The sequence below is a fragment of the Camarhynchus parvulus genome, chromosome 2, assembly GCF_901933205.1.
Source record: "Camarhynchus parvulus chromosome 2, STF_HiC, whole genome shotgun sequence".
NCBI lineage: Eukaryota > Metazoa > Chordata > Aves > Passeriformes > Thraupidae > Camarhynchus > Camarhynchus parvulus.
The window spans coordinates 23756961-23774817 of record NC_044572.1 but is presented as its reverse complement, the minus strand read 5'-3'; the positions used below and the strand labels follow the sequence as shown (position 1 = coordinate 23774817).

Genomic DNA, 17857 nt, shown 5'->3' with positions numbered 1-17857 from the left:
CTAGTGTTAGCTTAAGTTAACAGTCCCTAAGATAAATTTACAGATCTACTCTTCTAAGATGTTTCACCACCTGAGTCCAAAGCTGCTTGTAAAGCATTCTTGATGTATGTGCACAGCGTTGTTTCAGCTTTCTAATCACTGACCAGCTGGCTTGTTAGTGAATAGAGCTGTGGGCCGCTTGCCACATTTCATGTGAGGTCTTGGCTGGGTGGCCAAGCAGGCAGCCTGCAGCCAGTGTCAAAGCAATTCAAGAGGTATTGGCACAGCAGTGTCCCCATTAATTCCTGCTTGTCACATGCTGTCATGCAAGTTACACCAGAGAGGAAATGACCGTTAAAAAAAAAGTACGCTTGTGGCACTTGGTCCCCTCCAGACGTTATCCCCGAGGTTAAACAAGTGGATACAATTAGCTGCTGTCCACAGGCAGCTGCAGGGAAGGAGAAGCCGAGATCTGGGCCCCACAGCAACGTGTCCTTCCTGTTAGCAAGGAGTGTTGTCTGTCAGCATATGCCATATTATAACCCTTCCTGGAGTTTGAGGAAATTAGGAAGAGCTGTTATGGCCAATGGCATCAGGAGGATGCTGGTAAAGAGCTATAGTGCTGCTGGAGCAGCATTCTTCCTAGAGAAGAGGGTTTGTTTGTTGATGCCTTTCCTCATAAGAACTGGTGTGAGAGGCACAGGAGGACAATCAACTCATCAGTGATTGATAATTTACTGTAGTTTGTAGTTTGTGGCAGGGAGTGTGGCAGTGATTTCTGTGCGCTCCTCCCCAAAGTGTACTGAAGTAGTTTAAGGGAGTCATGTCCAGCTTTGTGAATGGCTGGGGTGGACTGACTTCTCTGATTACATCAGGAGAGCTTCCACAAGGATTGCAAGTGATGATGTCCCAAAATACAAATGGGTAGTAATGCAGAAAGAGGAAGGGGCAATGATAGCCCACAATGAGAAAAGGAAATATGTACAATTAGGAGCAATTTCAAATCTGTTTTTAAAAACTGAAAGCGCTAAGGTGGTAGAATAGGGGTGCTATCACAGTGCTCCAGAACACAATGCTCCAGAACAGATTGATTTAGTCAAGCTAAAGTGTGGATTTTATCTCAGAAGAAAGAGGCTCACAGCATCAGCTGAAGGAAAAGTGTGACTTACCTTGTTGAGAAACATAATTAAAGAAGCTATAATTATATGGAAAGTGTGCTCGAGAATTCAAACTGCAGTGTGACCTGCTGTGATGCTTATATACCAACTTTATGCTGGTGTCAATCCCTAGACGTGCTAGAAGAGTCTTCACAGCCAATGCATACAAATCACAGGTACTATTTCAAGTCATTTGTGCGGAACTTTACCAACTGGGTGAGGCAGTAAAGAATTTGGGGGATTTCATAATACATTTTAGTCCTCATCTCTTTTTAACATTGTATGAGAAATAAAAGAACAGAGTAGTAACAACTTGTCAAATCAGGAAGCTCTGTGAGAAACTGCTGTTTCCAATACAGTTATAAAAAGCTTGTAATAAAAGAAAGGAAGTTTCCCAGAAGGTATTTGGGGATGTCTGAAACTGTGATATCATCATCCAGAGATACAAGAAAGAAACATGAGTGTTCTGCTTATCTAGGCTCAGATCCATAAAATCTGTTAAAACTGTGCATTGTGTTTTTTCTGCAGGCACAAAGAGTTGAAGGGTTTGAGCACTGAAAAAGACTGTTAATCACAAAGTTACATTTACCTGCTGTAAAATTTTTCCATATGGGACAAGTCTTGCTAACAGTGCCAATTTTTGTCAGAATGTTAAAACAAACTTCCCCTCTGTTCAATTCTCATGTATTTTATCTGACAAATACCAGTAGCCACATGGGAAGTGCTGTGTATTTCATTTGCATGTCTGGTAATTCCACTTTGATAGGAATTTTTGGTACACTGAATGACTGTACATAAGTAGAACAATAATTATATAGGTTTCTTTTTGGTCATGCGTGTTCTTCTCATCAAATATGAAAAACAGCACATGGAAAAGTAAAACTTGAAAGATCTAGATTGCAAACTGACTTGACAGGTGTTGAACTATAAAGTTAGAAATTGATGTGGAAGGACTTACATCAACTTAAATAAAATGTGTGTGCCCAAGCATGTGTATGTACATACGTCCCCCAGAGATGTTAAGTAGACATGTTATATACTGAATTTGGTCTTTGGTTCACAGCTACTGAGATCAACATGGGAATCTGTCAGCATTAGGGTTCTGGTAAAGCAGACATCTGCTTAGATTGAAACTTTTACCAACCCATAAAATATGAATCCAGGTGCTTAAATTAAGGAGGGTAAGAGAAGGTTACTCAGAGCAGTTCCTTCAACACAGTCAGGTGCATCAATTGCTGTAGTCCAGTCCTACAAATGTTGGCTTTGCTGCTGCTGAGCTCTGGTGTTTGAGGAGTGTTTGGAGCACTCCAAAATATGTTTGGTCAGTTTCTCCTGTGGCAGTTCTTTTCTACCTCAGAAGGAACAGTAGGCAAGTTTAAGCAAAGGGACTAGGAACATGTTAAGCCTGCTGTGGTGGCTGTGGATTGAGTTCAGTCTATGTATAGGTGCACAACAAGGGAAAACAGTATACTGAAAGCTTATGACATTCATGGAATTCAGTCATAAGCTTACAGCAATGCAGTAGCGTCAGTGAGCCTCAAAACTTTTCAGATACTACTGTGGACCTTTGTAATTCAGTTAAAATTTTGCATTTTTCCTGAATCTTGTGCACGGTTGCAGTACTTTTGATTGGGACTGACAGATAATGGTCATAGTATACAGGCAGGTCTATGCATAATAGTGATATTTGCTATTTTTACTAGGCTGGCTCTGAACTAATTGATCAATTAGTGTATTTCAAAGTAATTTATTTAGGACTTTCTAATCTTGATTACCTTGCTACTTCCAATAGCAACCAAAGCAGTCTTCAAAACAGTAGCTTTGTAGATTCCACTCCTTCAGGTATTTTATCTTTTGAATTGCTGCACAAATAATTCTAGCCATTAAAAAAACCAAACACGGAAAACCAACAAAACACAAAACCAAACAACACAACTATATTAATCTCAGTGCTTATTGCAGTGGACTACTATAGATAGCATTGTCTTAAATGGGATTATTCAAAACATTATAATGTATGCATACATACAAGCATACTTTTGCGAGTGTGCATGTCTGTAGGGTTCTTCATCCTAACAATTGGATAATCCAAGATCCTTTTATGAGCTGTGCTTGCTTTCTTACAAAAGCAGTTTAAAATAGATTGGAGGCTGATAATCAGAATATATTTTAACATATATTTTAATCTACTCTCAAGTGCATTAAAGAACCTTTTGTATGATTAAAATAGTTTTGCAATTCAAAGATAATTACACAAGTATTTTACTTCATGTTTAAAAATATATGTAACTTAATTATTTTTCAACAAATTATTTACCTTTAGGGTATCAGCATAGAAAACACAACCAATTATTAGACCAATTCCTTGCATGTGCTTATCAGACATTAATAATACACTAAATAAATTGAGCGTATCTTTCTCTGCACAGTATTTTACTCTATGAACAGAAAATGAATATGTTATCTTGTATAGTAAGGTTGATTAATAGGGCTAAGTGAATAGGTAATTTGGATTTATTGTTCTCTTATCAAAACAGTAAACATATTTAAATTGAACATGCTGTGAAGTTCACATTCTCTTGGTACTTCCCAGTTAATTGTCAGGAGTATCGCAGCAGTCTTCTGTTCTGAGGAATGACCCTTACCCTGTGAATACTTTTATGGAAAGCAGTAGGATTACTCGGAGATAAATAGTTACCCAACGTAAGGAAGATGAAGAGCTCTGTATCCCATATATATTTGGTTGGATCATGGCTGAGTCCTGAGAAGCTCTGATGTGGCTAGGAGAAGGAAAAGACAGCCTCCTCATCCCCTTTCTGAATGCCCTGCAGGGAGACTGATCGGAATAGCTTTCTTCTGAGAAAAGGAGCAGAGCATGAGGGCAGGGATCTGTCTGCCTCTTACTGTGCCCCAGCCTCTGCATTGAGCCAGCTGCATGGAGAAGAGTATCCTGCAGCTCCACAGACAGTGGCAAATTGCATCTGCCCCCACCATCACAGTCATGGCATTCTAGATAGGTCGATGTGATGGGTTCCCAGCCCAATGTGAGGACAAAAATTAAAAAAGAGAATCACTGCATTTAACGGGGAATCACTACATTATTGCTAATGCCTTTGGGCTTCAGTGTAACAACATTAATCATGTCCTTTGCTATTCATGTATCTGTACTGTGTAATTCCTCAGGAATGCCATTGTTTTTTTGGCATTAATTAATGTTGACTGTTTGTTACAAAGTATCACCATAGAAGGGCTGTAATTATTCTGCTTCAAAAATGGGCTCCAGAGGATGGGACAGCTCTTTAAACTTTCATTCCAGCATGTGTAAAATCACCCTTTAAATTGGAAGCAATTCAGTGATTGGGGATTCTATATAACTGAGTAGCATATGAAAGAAGCCTCATCTTTTCCCCTTCTGCTCTGAGCAGGTCCTATTCCAGTGAGAGGCAGTGAGCCTTTTAATGAAAGTACCTTGTCTGATTCATCACACACTGCTGTCTAAAACTCATCCCCTTTGTTTACACTTGTGGTTGCCTTTTACGCAAACACTCCTACAGGAAATGTTCAGGATGAGTATTCCAACACCTGCCATGTAAAATAGGGACATTCCATTCTGCTCAGCAAAAAGAAAAACGAGTTGCAGATAGACAGAAACTTTGGGTGAAGGATGCAACTTGTGAGGGTGGATGGGATACTCCACAGAAGAGTAGGAGAAGCATTAGGAGATGCCAAAGGATTGTTGTGCTTTACAAAATATTAGCGTAGAAATAGAGCAGGAAGAGGAAAATAGGCAGGTTAAAAAAAAAACCAAAAATGTATAAAGCCTGTGTGTTAGTACAAATTTAGGGTCTATTTTAGTTTGCAAGGCTCTGTACTCTGTTGTTTTTATTTGATGACACAAATGAGTATATTTGTGGGTTTCCACTGAATTACTCTCTTTGGTTTTAGGAACTCCTATCACTCTAACAAAGGGCAACCTGCTTAAAGGTTTTTCTTTCTTCACATTGTAGCCAATGGAGGAAAAGCATGAGCTTCACAGAACGAGCTGCCAGTCATAAGTGTATGTTACCTCAGGATGCATGTGTTCTCTGAAGATATATTACTCTTGGTGTTTTCCTTCAGGTTGCATCTCACTTTGTTCCCCTTTACCAAGACAAAACCTGGCATCCATACTTTACCATGCTGGTGGGTTAGCCTGCCAGCAGTCAGACTCCCATCCAGGCACTTACTGATTTCTTCCATCTCAGCTATAGGAAGTAGAGAGCAACAAGGAGCAAGAAAGCTCATGGGCTGAGATAAGAGAGAAAACAGTCTTAATGCCGGTCAAGGTAGATACTTGCTAGTTCAAGCGATGGGCAAAAAAAGAACAGATATTCAAATAATACCTCCTCATGCCTTTTTCCAGGCTATACATCACTTCTGAATGTCCCCAGCCCAAGCAGCACAGGAGCAGCTCCTCTCTCCTACTCCTTCCTCCTCAGTCTTTGTGCCTGCTGTACCCTCGGGTCATCTCCACAGGCTGCAGTTCCCTCAGGAGTATCTGCTACGTGGATAACTGCTCCACCGTGGACTGCTTTCTCTTTCTCCTCTCACTTCTCTTCCTCCTCTCTCACCTTGGTGTTTCCTGTGCAGTTTCTCACTCCCTTTGTTCTCTTCTCCTCTTTCCCTGCAGCCTTTTCTGCCCTTGAACCTGTTGTCTTCATGGAGGCACCACAGTCCTGGCTGGGTCGTTGGAGCTGAGCATGTCTGGCAGGGCACAGCCCCTGATGTCCCCTGGCTGAGCCCCTGCAGTCCTGGCTGCTGCTCCTAGGCACTGACACTGAGACCAGCTCCCCAGTTTTTTTTGTCTTTGAGTAGATACTTGAATGTTTTGGGTGACAGCCATGCCATCCTCTTTTGAGTTAACCAGGCAGAGTCCTCCAGAGAATCTGGCAGGTCTTAAACAAGCAGTAAGTTGCTGCAGAAAATTAACAGGTATTTTTCTTGGTAGTCAAGATGGTGGGTGACTCTTAAAGGATCAGAGTGGTATTTGAAAGCCAATGGCTTGGAAGGGATTTATGGATCAGATGCTGAGGAGGTTTAAGAGGGGTCAGTGAAGCATAGAGTCAAGAGAGGGGCTAGGACAAGGTGGAGACAAAAATGTATAGGAAATCAGGGCTTTCTGTTCCTGCTGCCTGAGTCGGGAAACATGAGCCATGAGTACTGCCTTTGGCAGAGGCAGCAGAAGCAGCTGCTCAGCCTAGCCTAAGCCCAGCCCCATCTTCACTGATGACAGAGGAAGAATATGCAGGATATTTTTCTGAGTATTATTGAGACTCATGACGTAATATGGTGTAGCTTGAAAAGTTCATCAGAATTTGGTCCTGGCATTCAGGGCTGATAAATTCAGTAAATGTCAGACTGAACAATCATCATCAGTACCTTATATGATGGAACAAGCAGAGATGCAACATTTCCATAACAAATTTCACTCCTGTTTTCATTACGAGACTTTTACAAAATTAAAGCTACATATTTTTCTCTAAAGAAGTTGTAGTTGTTCGTTGCATCCCAAAATAGTTTTCAATTTTCAGTTTTCTGTTGAGTTACAGGTGAATATTTTATATTTGCACATCGATGGCATTGAAAATGTAACCAGAAAAAGAAAAAAAAAAGTAAGCCTGTGATTGTCTGAAAGTTATTGCAGTGGGATAATAGGTGCATGTATCTTCAACTTGAGCAACAGCCAACTATCGTGATGGCAGAAATCTCTAATCTGAAACAACAGGCACATTCTGTGTCTTTGTTTGCCAACATACAATATCCGAAGAACACTGATAAACATCAGTAGAGGTTTGATCATGACTCATTAGAGCTTGTTCCTTCGATCTTTTAAGACACAAAGGTTTTTGTTTGTTGCATAGAATTGATCATTTTTCAGTTAGCTTTTGAAATATGATTGTCCCTGTAATTCCAAAGTGTGGTATGCCTATCTACCACAGAACATTTCTCAGGGAAAAACAGACATGGAAAAAACTAATCCTTGAGGCACATGAAGACTCTCCTGCAGTTATTTCTAGAACTTGGTAATTGAGGTAATACTGGGTATTCGTCACTAATAAAAATGGATGCATTTCCGTTAGATGAATGAAATTATCGTGATTTAATTAGGTAGTGATCTGGCTTGTGCATGTTTACAGCCTTTATCCAATTTGCTAGCAAAGGTTAGTAGCTTCTGATATTAGTTACAGTGTCAAAGAAGGCACAGATGCCAGACCCTGCCTTATGTTTCTTGCAAGTGGCTGACCAAGTGAATGAAATCATTTTCCAAAAGCAAGGCCTGATGGTTTTTGACTAGGCTTGCATGCATCACAAAATTTTAAGCTGCTGCGTTTGTTATTCTTTATTTAAAGTTCATAATAATAAGCCTATGTTGTGATTTTCGCTTCTGCTCTGACTTGCTGAGAATTTAAAACCGGGGAATCACAAAGAGCAAATAGTCTTTCTATATCCAAGTGCCCTTTTTTACATACACAAAACTTTGGGTTGTTCTTCCAGATAATTTTGAACTGAAATCTGTTAATACTGATCATAGAAAATAATAAGTGTAATCAACAGTCCAACTTGAATAGTGGAAAACAGTTTATATGGACTAACCATGAATTTCCTGGAAGAGGAGATATGGCACTTTTTTCCCTCCAGTTGCCCTTCTTCTTTCTAACACCTTTTAAATTTACACTTTCCCAGTTCACTTTTCTGCAACATGTTTTAATTTTTGTGTGTGAAGAGAACTTCTGTAAATGATATTATTTTTTTGAGCCCTGTGGGTAGAGAGGAAGATATACCAGTTTCCATTTTCAAATATTTTCTTTTTTTACCTGTGTCTGGAAGAAGACTCTGAATTTAGAACCTGAAGACATTGCTTGAATCTTGAAATGAGCAGAGCAGAATTTTGTTATGCTGAGCTTGAGGAAGAAAGCTGAAACAAAACCAGCATCAGTTGTTGGAAAAAATATTCTTGATATGTTTGGTAACTGCCTGAATGAGTTTACAGATGAATAGGATACATAAATGTCACCAGAAAGGGACTTGCCAGGGTCTACTGACTAATACTTCAGTTCTTTAAATAATTTTCTTACTTGATACTATGTCAACATGGAATAAAAAAGAAAAAAATTGGCCCAAATTCACTGAAACAACTAAGTTCATATTTAAAATAACCATATGCCTTAATGTTGTTGGCATGTTCTTCGTGTCTGCAAGACTGATCCAAAGACTTTTGGGATTTGGCAAAAAAATGGCACAGAGTGACCAGATATTACATACAATAATTCTGCTGATGACTGAAACCTCCAGAGCTATAGCCCAAGTTCTTACAAATTTCTGAACTGAAAAAAAACCCTGTATGAATACAGGAGGATTCAATATAGTTTGTGTATTTCTTTTAAACAGCTGAAAAATTCTTTTAAAACTTCTTTTAAAGTCCAAACTGTATTATACCAGTTGCCAAAATTATCAGTTTCCAATTTTTTTCTGGGAAAGCAAAGGAAATAAAAGGCATCAGCTAGCAGGAAATGGAGTTCACCACCTTCCTTCAGAGGTGATAATAATTTAATACTGTCACAGCATCCATAATTTCATGGTAAAATCTCTGTAATTTGGGTCTTCAAATGGAAAATGATTGCTTTATGATCTGGCTGTATACAGAAATGGCCTTGTTTTATCAGAGGTCAGGTGAGAGCTTCCAAACCTAATATATATATATTGTGTAATATTTTCTATATAAATGATCAGGAAACATTACAAAAAAGGAATAATTTTGTATTAAATTACTTAGCAATATCTCTAAAGCCTACCTTAAAAATGCATCCAATTTAACCAATATTACCAAGCCCAATGTTTTGAGTGATTTTTATACCCATGTTCGGATATAATTCCTTTCAGTAGTATGCTTTGAATGTTTACTTGCAACATCCCCGAGTCCATAGAGAAGAACAAAAGCAACCAACCTCAAGCTATCCTTCCTCCCTTTTCTTTTTCATGCCATGCCCTTCTCCAAGATGATTTTGGTTGCTAACAACAGGATTGGAGGACACCCTGCTGCATGGTTTATGGAAAAGGCATATGTCACCAGCATACACAGAACTGCAGTTTCATGAGCTCAAGTCAATTGCATGCAGAAAAGAAACTTCTTTCTCCATTTTTTTTTCTTTCTTATTGCAGCATCTTCTTGTAACTGCCTGTTCTGCAAATATAATTTTCAAGTTGACAGTATCCTTCTAATTTGGAATGCAGGGGATTTCTAGTATTTGGTTTTGAGTCTGCTGGTTCATTCTTTTCACATTACTAAGATTGTCAAAACATGAGTAAGATAAAATAGTTTCTTCAGCTGTGGAAATGTCATGGAAGATTGTATCACTATAACAAAACAGAAAGAAGAATCAGAATTACTATTATTATTACACTGTTTTAGTGCTAAACTTTCATCTAAAGGTAATTTCTGTCCTATTCAGTAAATTCTATACCACAAGTTTTGCCAAGTGAACTTTTTCCCTCTATAACATTAAATAAAATTAAATTTGCCATTTAAGCAGTTTTTCTGTTTGAAACAGGTCATTGTGCCTGTTAAAATGAATGATAAAAATGCACTTCACCATGAAAGGGCAAAACATAAGCTAGTGAGAATACAAAATGGCATGTGGTTTGAAGTTAGGAGCAAAAACTGCTATGTATTTTTTCTTAGTTGGACAGCATTCTTTTGAAGTTGTCCAGGAATTTAGAAATATACTTTTGCTATTTTTTAAAGTATATTGATTAATCTTTATACTACTGTTAGTCAACCTCAGATAATTCAACTACAAACCATACATTAACTCGATAAGGACATTGGTTCAATTCCATTCATTCTACCAACATCCTGTCCATTTAATATTAATAGTTGGGTTTATCTCCTGTGCACGTATTTAAGTCAATGTTTAGTAAATTAGTTTTTCAGATTATGATAGGGGATTTACTTGTTTGCCTGCCACATTGTCTTGATAACTGCATATTGATTTCTTTATATATAGGATATGATGCTTCAGCTGTTTCGGGGACTGGATTTTCTGCATTCTCATCGTGTAGTGCATCGGGATCTGAAACCCCAGAATATCCTTGTAACCAGCAATGGGCAGATAAAGCTAGCTGATTTTGGCCTTGCACGACTCTACAGTTTTCAGATGGCTCTTACCTCAGTGGTAAGTTTCTGAAGGCTTTTATTTTTCCGTTAGCATAGCAGTGTGAACCATGTCTACAACTGAAGTTACTTGTGTCTCTGAAAACAATTGCTTTCCAGCCAGGATTGAACTTGTGGTGATTACCTTGTAATCAAGTAATCAGGTACTGACTACTGGCTCTAATTCCATCGTGACTGATTACAGAGGGATAAGTATGTGTTAGTTTTCTGAAACTCCCATCTGTTAAGCTTCTGTAGTGATACTGTCTTCCTGTGTAAATTAAGTCAGACAGGTATGGTTAAAGTTTCTGAAGTATCCATTTTAAGAAAAAGCTCTTGCTGAATCCCAGGTATTTTGCCTGAAAAAACCCCACAGATACTTGTGAAAATGCCATACCATCGTGCTCTGAATTTCCACCTCTATGAATATGCATTCAGTGCTTCCTTCCCTATGTTACTGAATGATTCCAAATAGGGTTGTGCTGGAGGAAGCTCAAGTGGACCTGGGAGCCGAAATCACAGCTGTTTCCCGAGCCAGCTGTTAAAGAGGACCCCCAGTATCACCAGGTCTCCTGCCACTGTTCCCCCTCTCCCACCAGCTCTCTTGGTTGTCCTTGGCTCAGACATGAGCTCACTTTTAGATTAAGCTCTCTCCTCCATTAATGCTGGAGAACCCCTGCCAGCTCCTTGCTTTTTGACCCCATTTCCACGCCTGCTGGCCCTGCCCCCAGAATCAGCTCCTGTAGCTTGGCACAGCATCTCTGGAGCATATTGAGAAGCTGCCATGCTGTGTGCATGTTGGGTATCTCTATGGTTTGTTGCCTGCTCATGATTTTTTTGGGTTTTTTTTTCTATTTTGAGTATCCCGACTGCCGTGACAGTAACTCTCACAATAAAGACAGAAAAGACAGAACTACTGAAAAGAGAAACTAAAAGGATCCACTTTGCATTTTACACCATACTGTAAAAATTACCTGGCTCATATTGATAAGAATTCGTTCTCATTGTTAGTTTGTGCAAGGGTCTTCCCATTGTCATGTGATGCAGCTATGGCCATCTGCCTTCAGGGTGAACGAAGGCAGGAAGCAACAGAAAATTACATCATCTTGTTGAGCATCGGGAAGTATCCTTGTCACATAAAATATATGTAAACCTGTGTTTTAGGGCTGGTTTTTTTCATTGCCTGTAGAATGTAGTCTAATCCAAAGGTGAAAGAATCTGGATGCTGGGAAGATTGGTCGTGTAACTCAAAGCAGAAGAAAAGGAGAGAAAGGTTCTTTCCGAATTGCTCTTATTTTGTTTCCCAGCTACCAGTCAGTAGCAGCTTCAGTGATTGTTTCTGTTGATGCATAAAATCATTTAAGCCAAAATGCAGAATGCTACAAGGTTTTCAGAAGGACATTTTTGAAAAGTTCTGCATGAAATGAGGAAAAAATACGTACAAAACTGAGCAGGAGTTTTTCCATGACCATGTAGCCTTCTTAGGAAGGAAGTTTAAAACACCAGAAATCTACCACAGCAAAAGAGAATTTTGCCAGGATTGCTTTGTAAAGTATGTGCATTTGCTCAAATATCTGATACTTGTCTGCTAGAAATCATGTTAAAACCCGTGAGCAGGTACTCTTGGTGCTGCTGTGAACAAGAGATGTTCAGCCTAAGGGATTATGCACATTCAAGTTTGTACTGTGTTCAGATAAGCATCCAAGTGTCATTGCAGATAAGCTAAAGAGTATTAAAATAGTTGGATTATTCTGTGATCAGGGATAAATCAAGTATATGGTAGTAGATGTAAGTTAAAAAAAAGACAAAACCAGCTATGACATTGGTCTTCTTAAGTTAAAAAATTAATAGTTTCAAAGTTAAGTTAAAAGTTAATAAGTATTTTAAAACAGTTTTCAACATCTTTGAAATAAACTTGTGTCTGAGTATGTAGGAAACTATAGGGGTGCGTTGCTTAGAATGTGATAAATGTGGTATAGTTTTAAATGTCAATCTTCACTGCTACAAAGTGATTGCGGGTTAGAAACTTGTATTACATGTGTTTTAGCTGTCAGTTTTCCTCTTCTGATTTTAACTTCCACCTTTGGCTATTTGCTTAGGTGTAGAAATGCTGCTTTGTTTTTACCTCCATTGAAACCTAGTAGAGGAAACACTGCTAAACAAAACAGCTCCAAACCCCTAAACTTCTGGTTTTTAAACATAAAGACATTCTTGACTTTACTATTCCAAAAATAGTCTAAACTGCAGTTATTCACCAGGCAGGAAGTAAACTTTCATGGACTTCAGCAAGACCAGCTTGTTTTGAAGCGTTTGCAGAAAAAAAGTATTGCATTATAAAAGACAGAATATACATGTACATATATCAACTGATAAAAGTCAAAGCTTGCAAAGATTTGCTTTGGAGAGTGATAGTGCAGACAGCCCAGTGATAAAAGACTATCACTGTGATCTATACAAGGGCTCTGCAGCTTTTCCTTCAGAGGAGAAGCTTACTGCAAGATAAACTACAAGAATCATCTTTTGAAGTATCAGACCATTCCCAAGATGCATCCTCATTCATTGCTCACAAAGAAACTCTTCAGATGGGAAAAAAAGAGCTTGCCATGAAAGTAGCCCAGTAAAAACTGATCCAGCCCAAGTGCTGTGGGTGCAGCAAGTGGTAACTTCAAAGCAGTCTCTCTCTAACAGCTGGTTATTTACACGATGCTGAAGAATCCTTCTGGCAGATGGGTAGTTCAGGCATATTGCTGTCATTTAAAGAAACCTCTTGATATTTCTGTCAGTGAATGAATGAATGAATAAAAGATTGAAACTAAGGTTACACAGGCTGGGGGGGCAGGGTGGAGATCACTGCTCCCAGCTGTGTTCAGACTGAGAGCTGATACCAGGCTGAAATAACAGCACTAGGAAGAATGAGGTTAGGCGGGGGTGTCTGAGCTGGTGGAGGGCAGGGCATGCTTTTGGTTTCATGCAGTTAGACTCTTTTCCAAGTGTTGATCTTGGCCCTTGGGGAAATTTTGAATAGGCTTGTGATAACAGAGAAGCTCCATAGGACAGAGGAGGTAGATTGATGTGACTGTAATTTTAGAGTTGGATAGCAAAAGCTAATGAACTGTCACATATTTCCTGGTGCAGAAAAATGGGCACTCAGTTCTAACGTTGTCTAAGCAAAGGAGCAGTTGGGTGTCTGGAAAATCTGAAGTTATGTTATCAAAAAGGAATAATCCATTTATCTATTTATGATGACTTTTGACTGCATTGAAGAAAGGAAATGAAGCTGAATCATGGCATACAGGAATGTTAAGTGAGATAAGTGCATGCAGTTGTGATCAGAGCATCTAGGTGGAGCTGGGGCTATCCAGCTCTTAAAACCTGGCCTGTATCAGAATCTTGAGTGAAACTGGCAAATGTTAGTGTTTGTAACACACTCATAATACTTTCTTTGAAAACATGCATGCTTTACCTTAGATGTCAGCACACTGAAGGGTTTTTTTCCCCATGAAATGGCAACAAAATTGGTTTATGTCTTCCTTTTTTTAAAAAAAAACGCTTGTTTTCAGATTTACCCAACACAGAAGGGAGAATTGATCACTTTTTCTGCTGATGCTGTAAGTTGTTGAGTACTAGACCCAACTAAATAAATTTTCTGAAAAGAGAGGACACAAAATATTCTGCAGTTACTTTCAGTAAAGAATTTTAGATTATGCTAGTATTTTATTTGAGTATTTCTTCAGGATAAAAACTTTCCATCCATTTCTGGCAGTTGCTTCAGCGCAAATGATTTACATGTCACATCATGCAAGAACTTGGATTTCATTTTGTTGGTGTAGTAGCAAGGGAGCATAAAATAATTTTCACTAACGGGGCTTACTCTGTAAAAACAAATATGTAAGTTAGTTACAGCAACAAACCCAAAAAATGACAGAAAAACTCTCTTCCAAAAAGGAATGAGTGCTTCTCTGTTTCCTTCCCACTGTTGCATTGTTGTTTTCCAGTAAATGCTCTCCGTTAGTAAATAATCTAAATGTAAATGGTTGTCTGAGGCAATATGATTGATGAGAGCACAGACAAAAATTTTTTTTTGCTTTGCCTCGTTTTTTGTCTTTTTTTTTCCTCTTTTTTTACGGCCACCTCTTCCAAGTCTCTTGCAGTGCAGTTTTAACCTGAGATCCATTGAGGATCCCTAAATGGACCTGATTCAGCAATCTATTTAAAGCTTCCAGTTACCATCAGACATCAGAGACCCATGGAAATTAAGCAACCACCTGCCACTGGTTAAACTAAGTATGAAGAGTGTCCTATTGAAATAAGTACAAATCAGTACAGTGATATTTGATTTTACCTCGTGCATGGTTTAAGAAGATCGTAACTGTTCCCCCTCTGACTGGTGGATGTTGCACTGTTTTGATGTGCCCTTCACTGTCGTGGGGAAGCATGTCACCTGAGATCAGGGCCCTCATCTCCAGTTCTTTCATTATGGTGCATTTGTCTAATCCACACAAATGTCCCTGAAAAGGAAAATGAGACACAGGCAGGCATCCAGTAGATCAAAATAAGTGGGTTTGAGCTTGTCAGTGCTGCTTCTGAGAGTTTGTGGTTATTTAGAAATGCAGTAAGATCAAAATTGTCTTATTTAAGGAAAATCTGTCTTCCCTACTAATACACAGTTCTGCATGAAAAGTCCATGTGTCTGGCTTTATGAAAAAAATTAATGAATTTTTCGGATATTTTAACATCTGGTGGGATCTTTATTGCATCCTCCCAACACCCTCTAGGAAGGTTATTTCCATCACATAAAATGAGTCATTTATCTCTGGAGTCATCTTAAGAACAAAAATCATTATCAGCATGTTGACTGTAAGGTCTGCAGATAACTAAAAACATTTTAAGATATATTTATGATGCCTTGAGTCAGATGAGATTTTCACTAAAAAGACCCAAATTTATATCAAAATAACGATGACAAAACAGATCGTTCAGTGTCACAATATTAATCAAAGGGCAGTATGGAAATAAACATTAACAAAGTTAGGAAATCAGAAGTTTCTTATTCATGTACATTATAATCATATAAGATAATTTTCAAAAACAACTTAATTTTTGTTGCCCATCAAAAGAACCTTTAAATTTTTAAGACTTGTCTGGAAGAGTTGTACTAGCTGCTCTCACAGAGACAGAGGATTTATGACAAGGTTGTTACTTCTAGAGACGTGTTCTAGAAATAATCTACAGGTGCTGTTTCACAGTGTAAGTAGATGTAACATTTCTACTGCTGCTGAAAGGGTGACCCTGATTTTGACTGCACACTTCCACCAGTTCCCTTTCTTTGGCATTACTGGTTGCTCCCTTGCAGTCTGACTGAAAATGAACTCTGTATAAAGTAGTTACTAATTTCCAGGTGGCTTAGTAGATGCAAATCACTGCATGGCCACAAGACTGAAAGCCCTGACACATGTGAGGGGGAGCAGAAAGATGGGGTCATCCACTCCCTGGACACCACCATCTTAGATTTGGTGGAGTCAGTTCTGAAACCACATCTGAAGTGTTCAGCTGAGGCCTCGAATAACTAAAGTAACTCAAAGGCAGAAGTGTTTTTCAAAACTTTGCAGCTTGTGCTGATTTACCCTGTTCTGAAAGTGTTAGATGAACCAGCCAGCTGGTTCATTTAAGGCTATTATTGTATCAGACTGTAACAAAACTTCTAAGGGCATCTGTATCAGTGTTTGAAGTATTTTTTACCCCCACAGTGCCAAGACCTGCATTCAGCACTCTGTGCTGTTCCTCTGCAGCTGATGCCAGGACTCACCCCTGAGACCTGTCAGGAATGCAGGGAATGCAGCCCTCTGCTCTGATTCAGACCCAGGTTTATCATGAACCACAAAAAGCCTATCTTTTAATCTTTCAAAGAAAGTAAATTATTTCACAGTAAACAAGCAAATTGGCTTCACATGAGAATATTTTCTGTGCCCTTTTCCAGAAAACCCCTTTCCAGAGCTGCAGAGATTAGAATTTATGATATGTGAGGACAGAGGTTGTCCACACTGAGCTGAGCATGTTTTGCAACCCTGCAGCTGCACCAGTGCAAGCCTGCAGAATAAATTTACCTCATCCTGGTTAAAAAAAAAAAAAAGGAAAATAGGGGCAACTTTGAGCACAGTTTATATCAGAACAAAGGAAGTTTCTACTGGGGTGGACCAAAGGTTAACTATGTGCTCTATCAAAAGGTAATGTTTAAGAGAGGATGCTCAGGAGGGAGAGAAGATAAAGCTCTCAACAGTCAGAAATGTAGCAATTTCTAATGCTAGATCTTGTATCTAGATCATTGCCTATCAAAATTACTGAAGTACCCATCTTTCATAAACTAATCTGCTTACTTTTTGAACCATTTCTACTTTGAGATGCAGTTTACTTCAGCACTATGAGAAAGGCTTTTTATTTTGTTTTAAATCTGACACCTGGTATTACTTAGGTTCCTCTTAATTCTGCTTTTCTGAGGCATTGCCTTTTCACCTCAGGGTGAAATTTGGTGTCATTTTGCAACAGCACAGTTCCATTGGTGCAAGAAAAATGTACTCAGTGGAAATAGGCCTTCACATGTTGATGTTAAGATAAAATAGCATGCTTCTCTTCTCTTCTCTTCTCTTCTCTTCTCTTCTCTTCTCTTCTCTTCTCTTCTCTTCTCTTCTCTTCTCTTCTCTTCTCTTCTCTTCTCTTCTCTTCTCTTCTCTTCTCTTCTCTTCTCTTCTCTTCTCTTCTCTTTCTGCTTTCTCCTTCACTTAGTAAGATACAGTAGACGTTAGTAATGGTTCAGTACTGCATTAGAAGTTTCAAAGAAATATCTGGTGAACAGACTGTAGGATGTAGAACTGACTTTAAAAGGAGCAGGCCATGCTCAGTCTGCTAAAAAAATCGGGGCAGAGGTTGTAAAAGAGAGAAAGGAAGGGAAAAAATCACTGCTGCCTATTTTCTCTATGTTATAAAAGAGCATCCTGCTTTTGTGTGACCATACTTCTGTCTCCTGTTTTCAGATGTAAAAATATGTGGTGCATTTCCCCCACCCAGTGATTTACATCTTCTTTGTACTATTTTTCCGTTGATTTAAGTGGCTCTGTTTTTACATCTACTCCCAGAGATAATTGAGTGGGCTGGATTGTAAAAACAATTTGATTATTTGACAAGGTCTCTCCCTGTGTATTTACAAAACTGTTCCCACATAATTTCAAACCATCCTGAAACACTAAAATACAGCCTCAGGTTATGTTCTTATCAGAGCACATAGAATAAGCAGGCATGGGCCTGTTTGGTACTTGAATGTGAGACATCCAAATCAAGAGGAGCAGACCAAGTAGCAAACTGTCCTTGGAACTCCTGCTACTCCAGAGTGAAGGCAGGTGTCCATACAGTGCTGACAGAAGTGCTCTTAGGGCTTAATGTGTAATAAAAATGAGTTGTTGGCACTTTTTTGCAGTGGCAGAGAAGTAACTGTAAATGTTCTCTTCACGCTGGCCAAAGTCCGGCTGTAGGAGGCTTT

The 17857-nt window shown here is 38.9% G+C and overlaps 1 protein-coding gene across 4 annotated transcripts in view; it reads left to right on the top strand.

Moving 5' to 3' along the window:
* CDK6 (cyclin dependent kinase 6) overlaps nt 1-17857 on the top strand; it is a 129749-nt gene that overhangs the window by 47038 nt on the left and 64854 nt on the right. For all 4 annotated transcript variants that reach the window (XM_030943577.1, XM_030943578.1, XM_030943579.1 and 1 more), the window contains exon 4: nt 10181-10348. In XM_030943577.1, coding sequence (XP_030799437.1) covers nt 10181-10348 — 168 coding nt within the window. The remainder of the gene's footprint in view (nt 1-10180; nt 10349-17857) is intronic.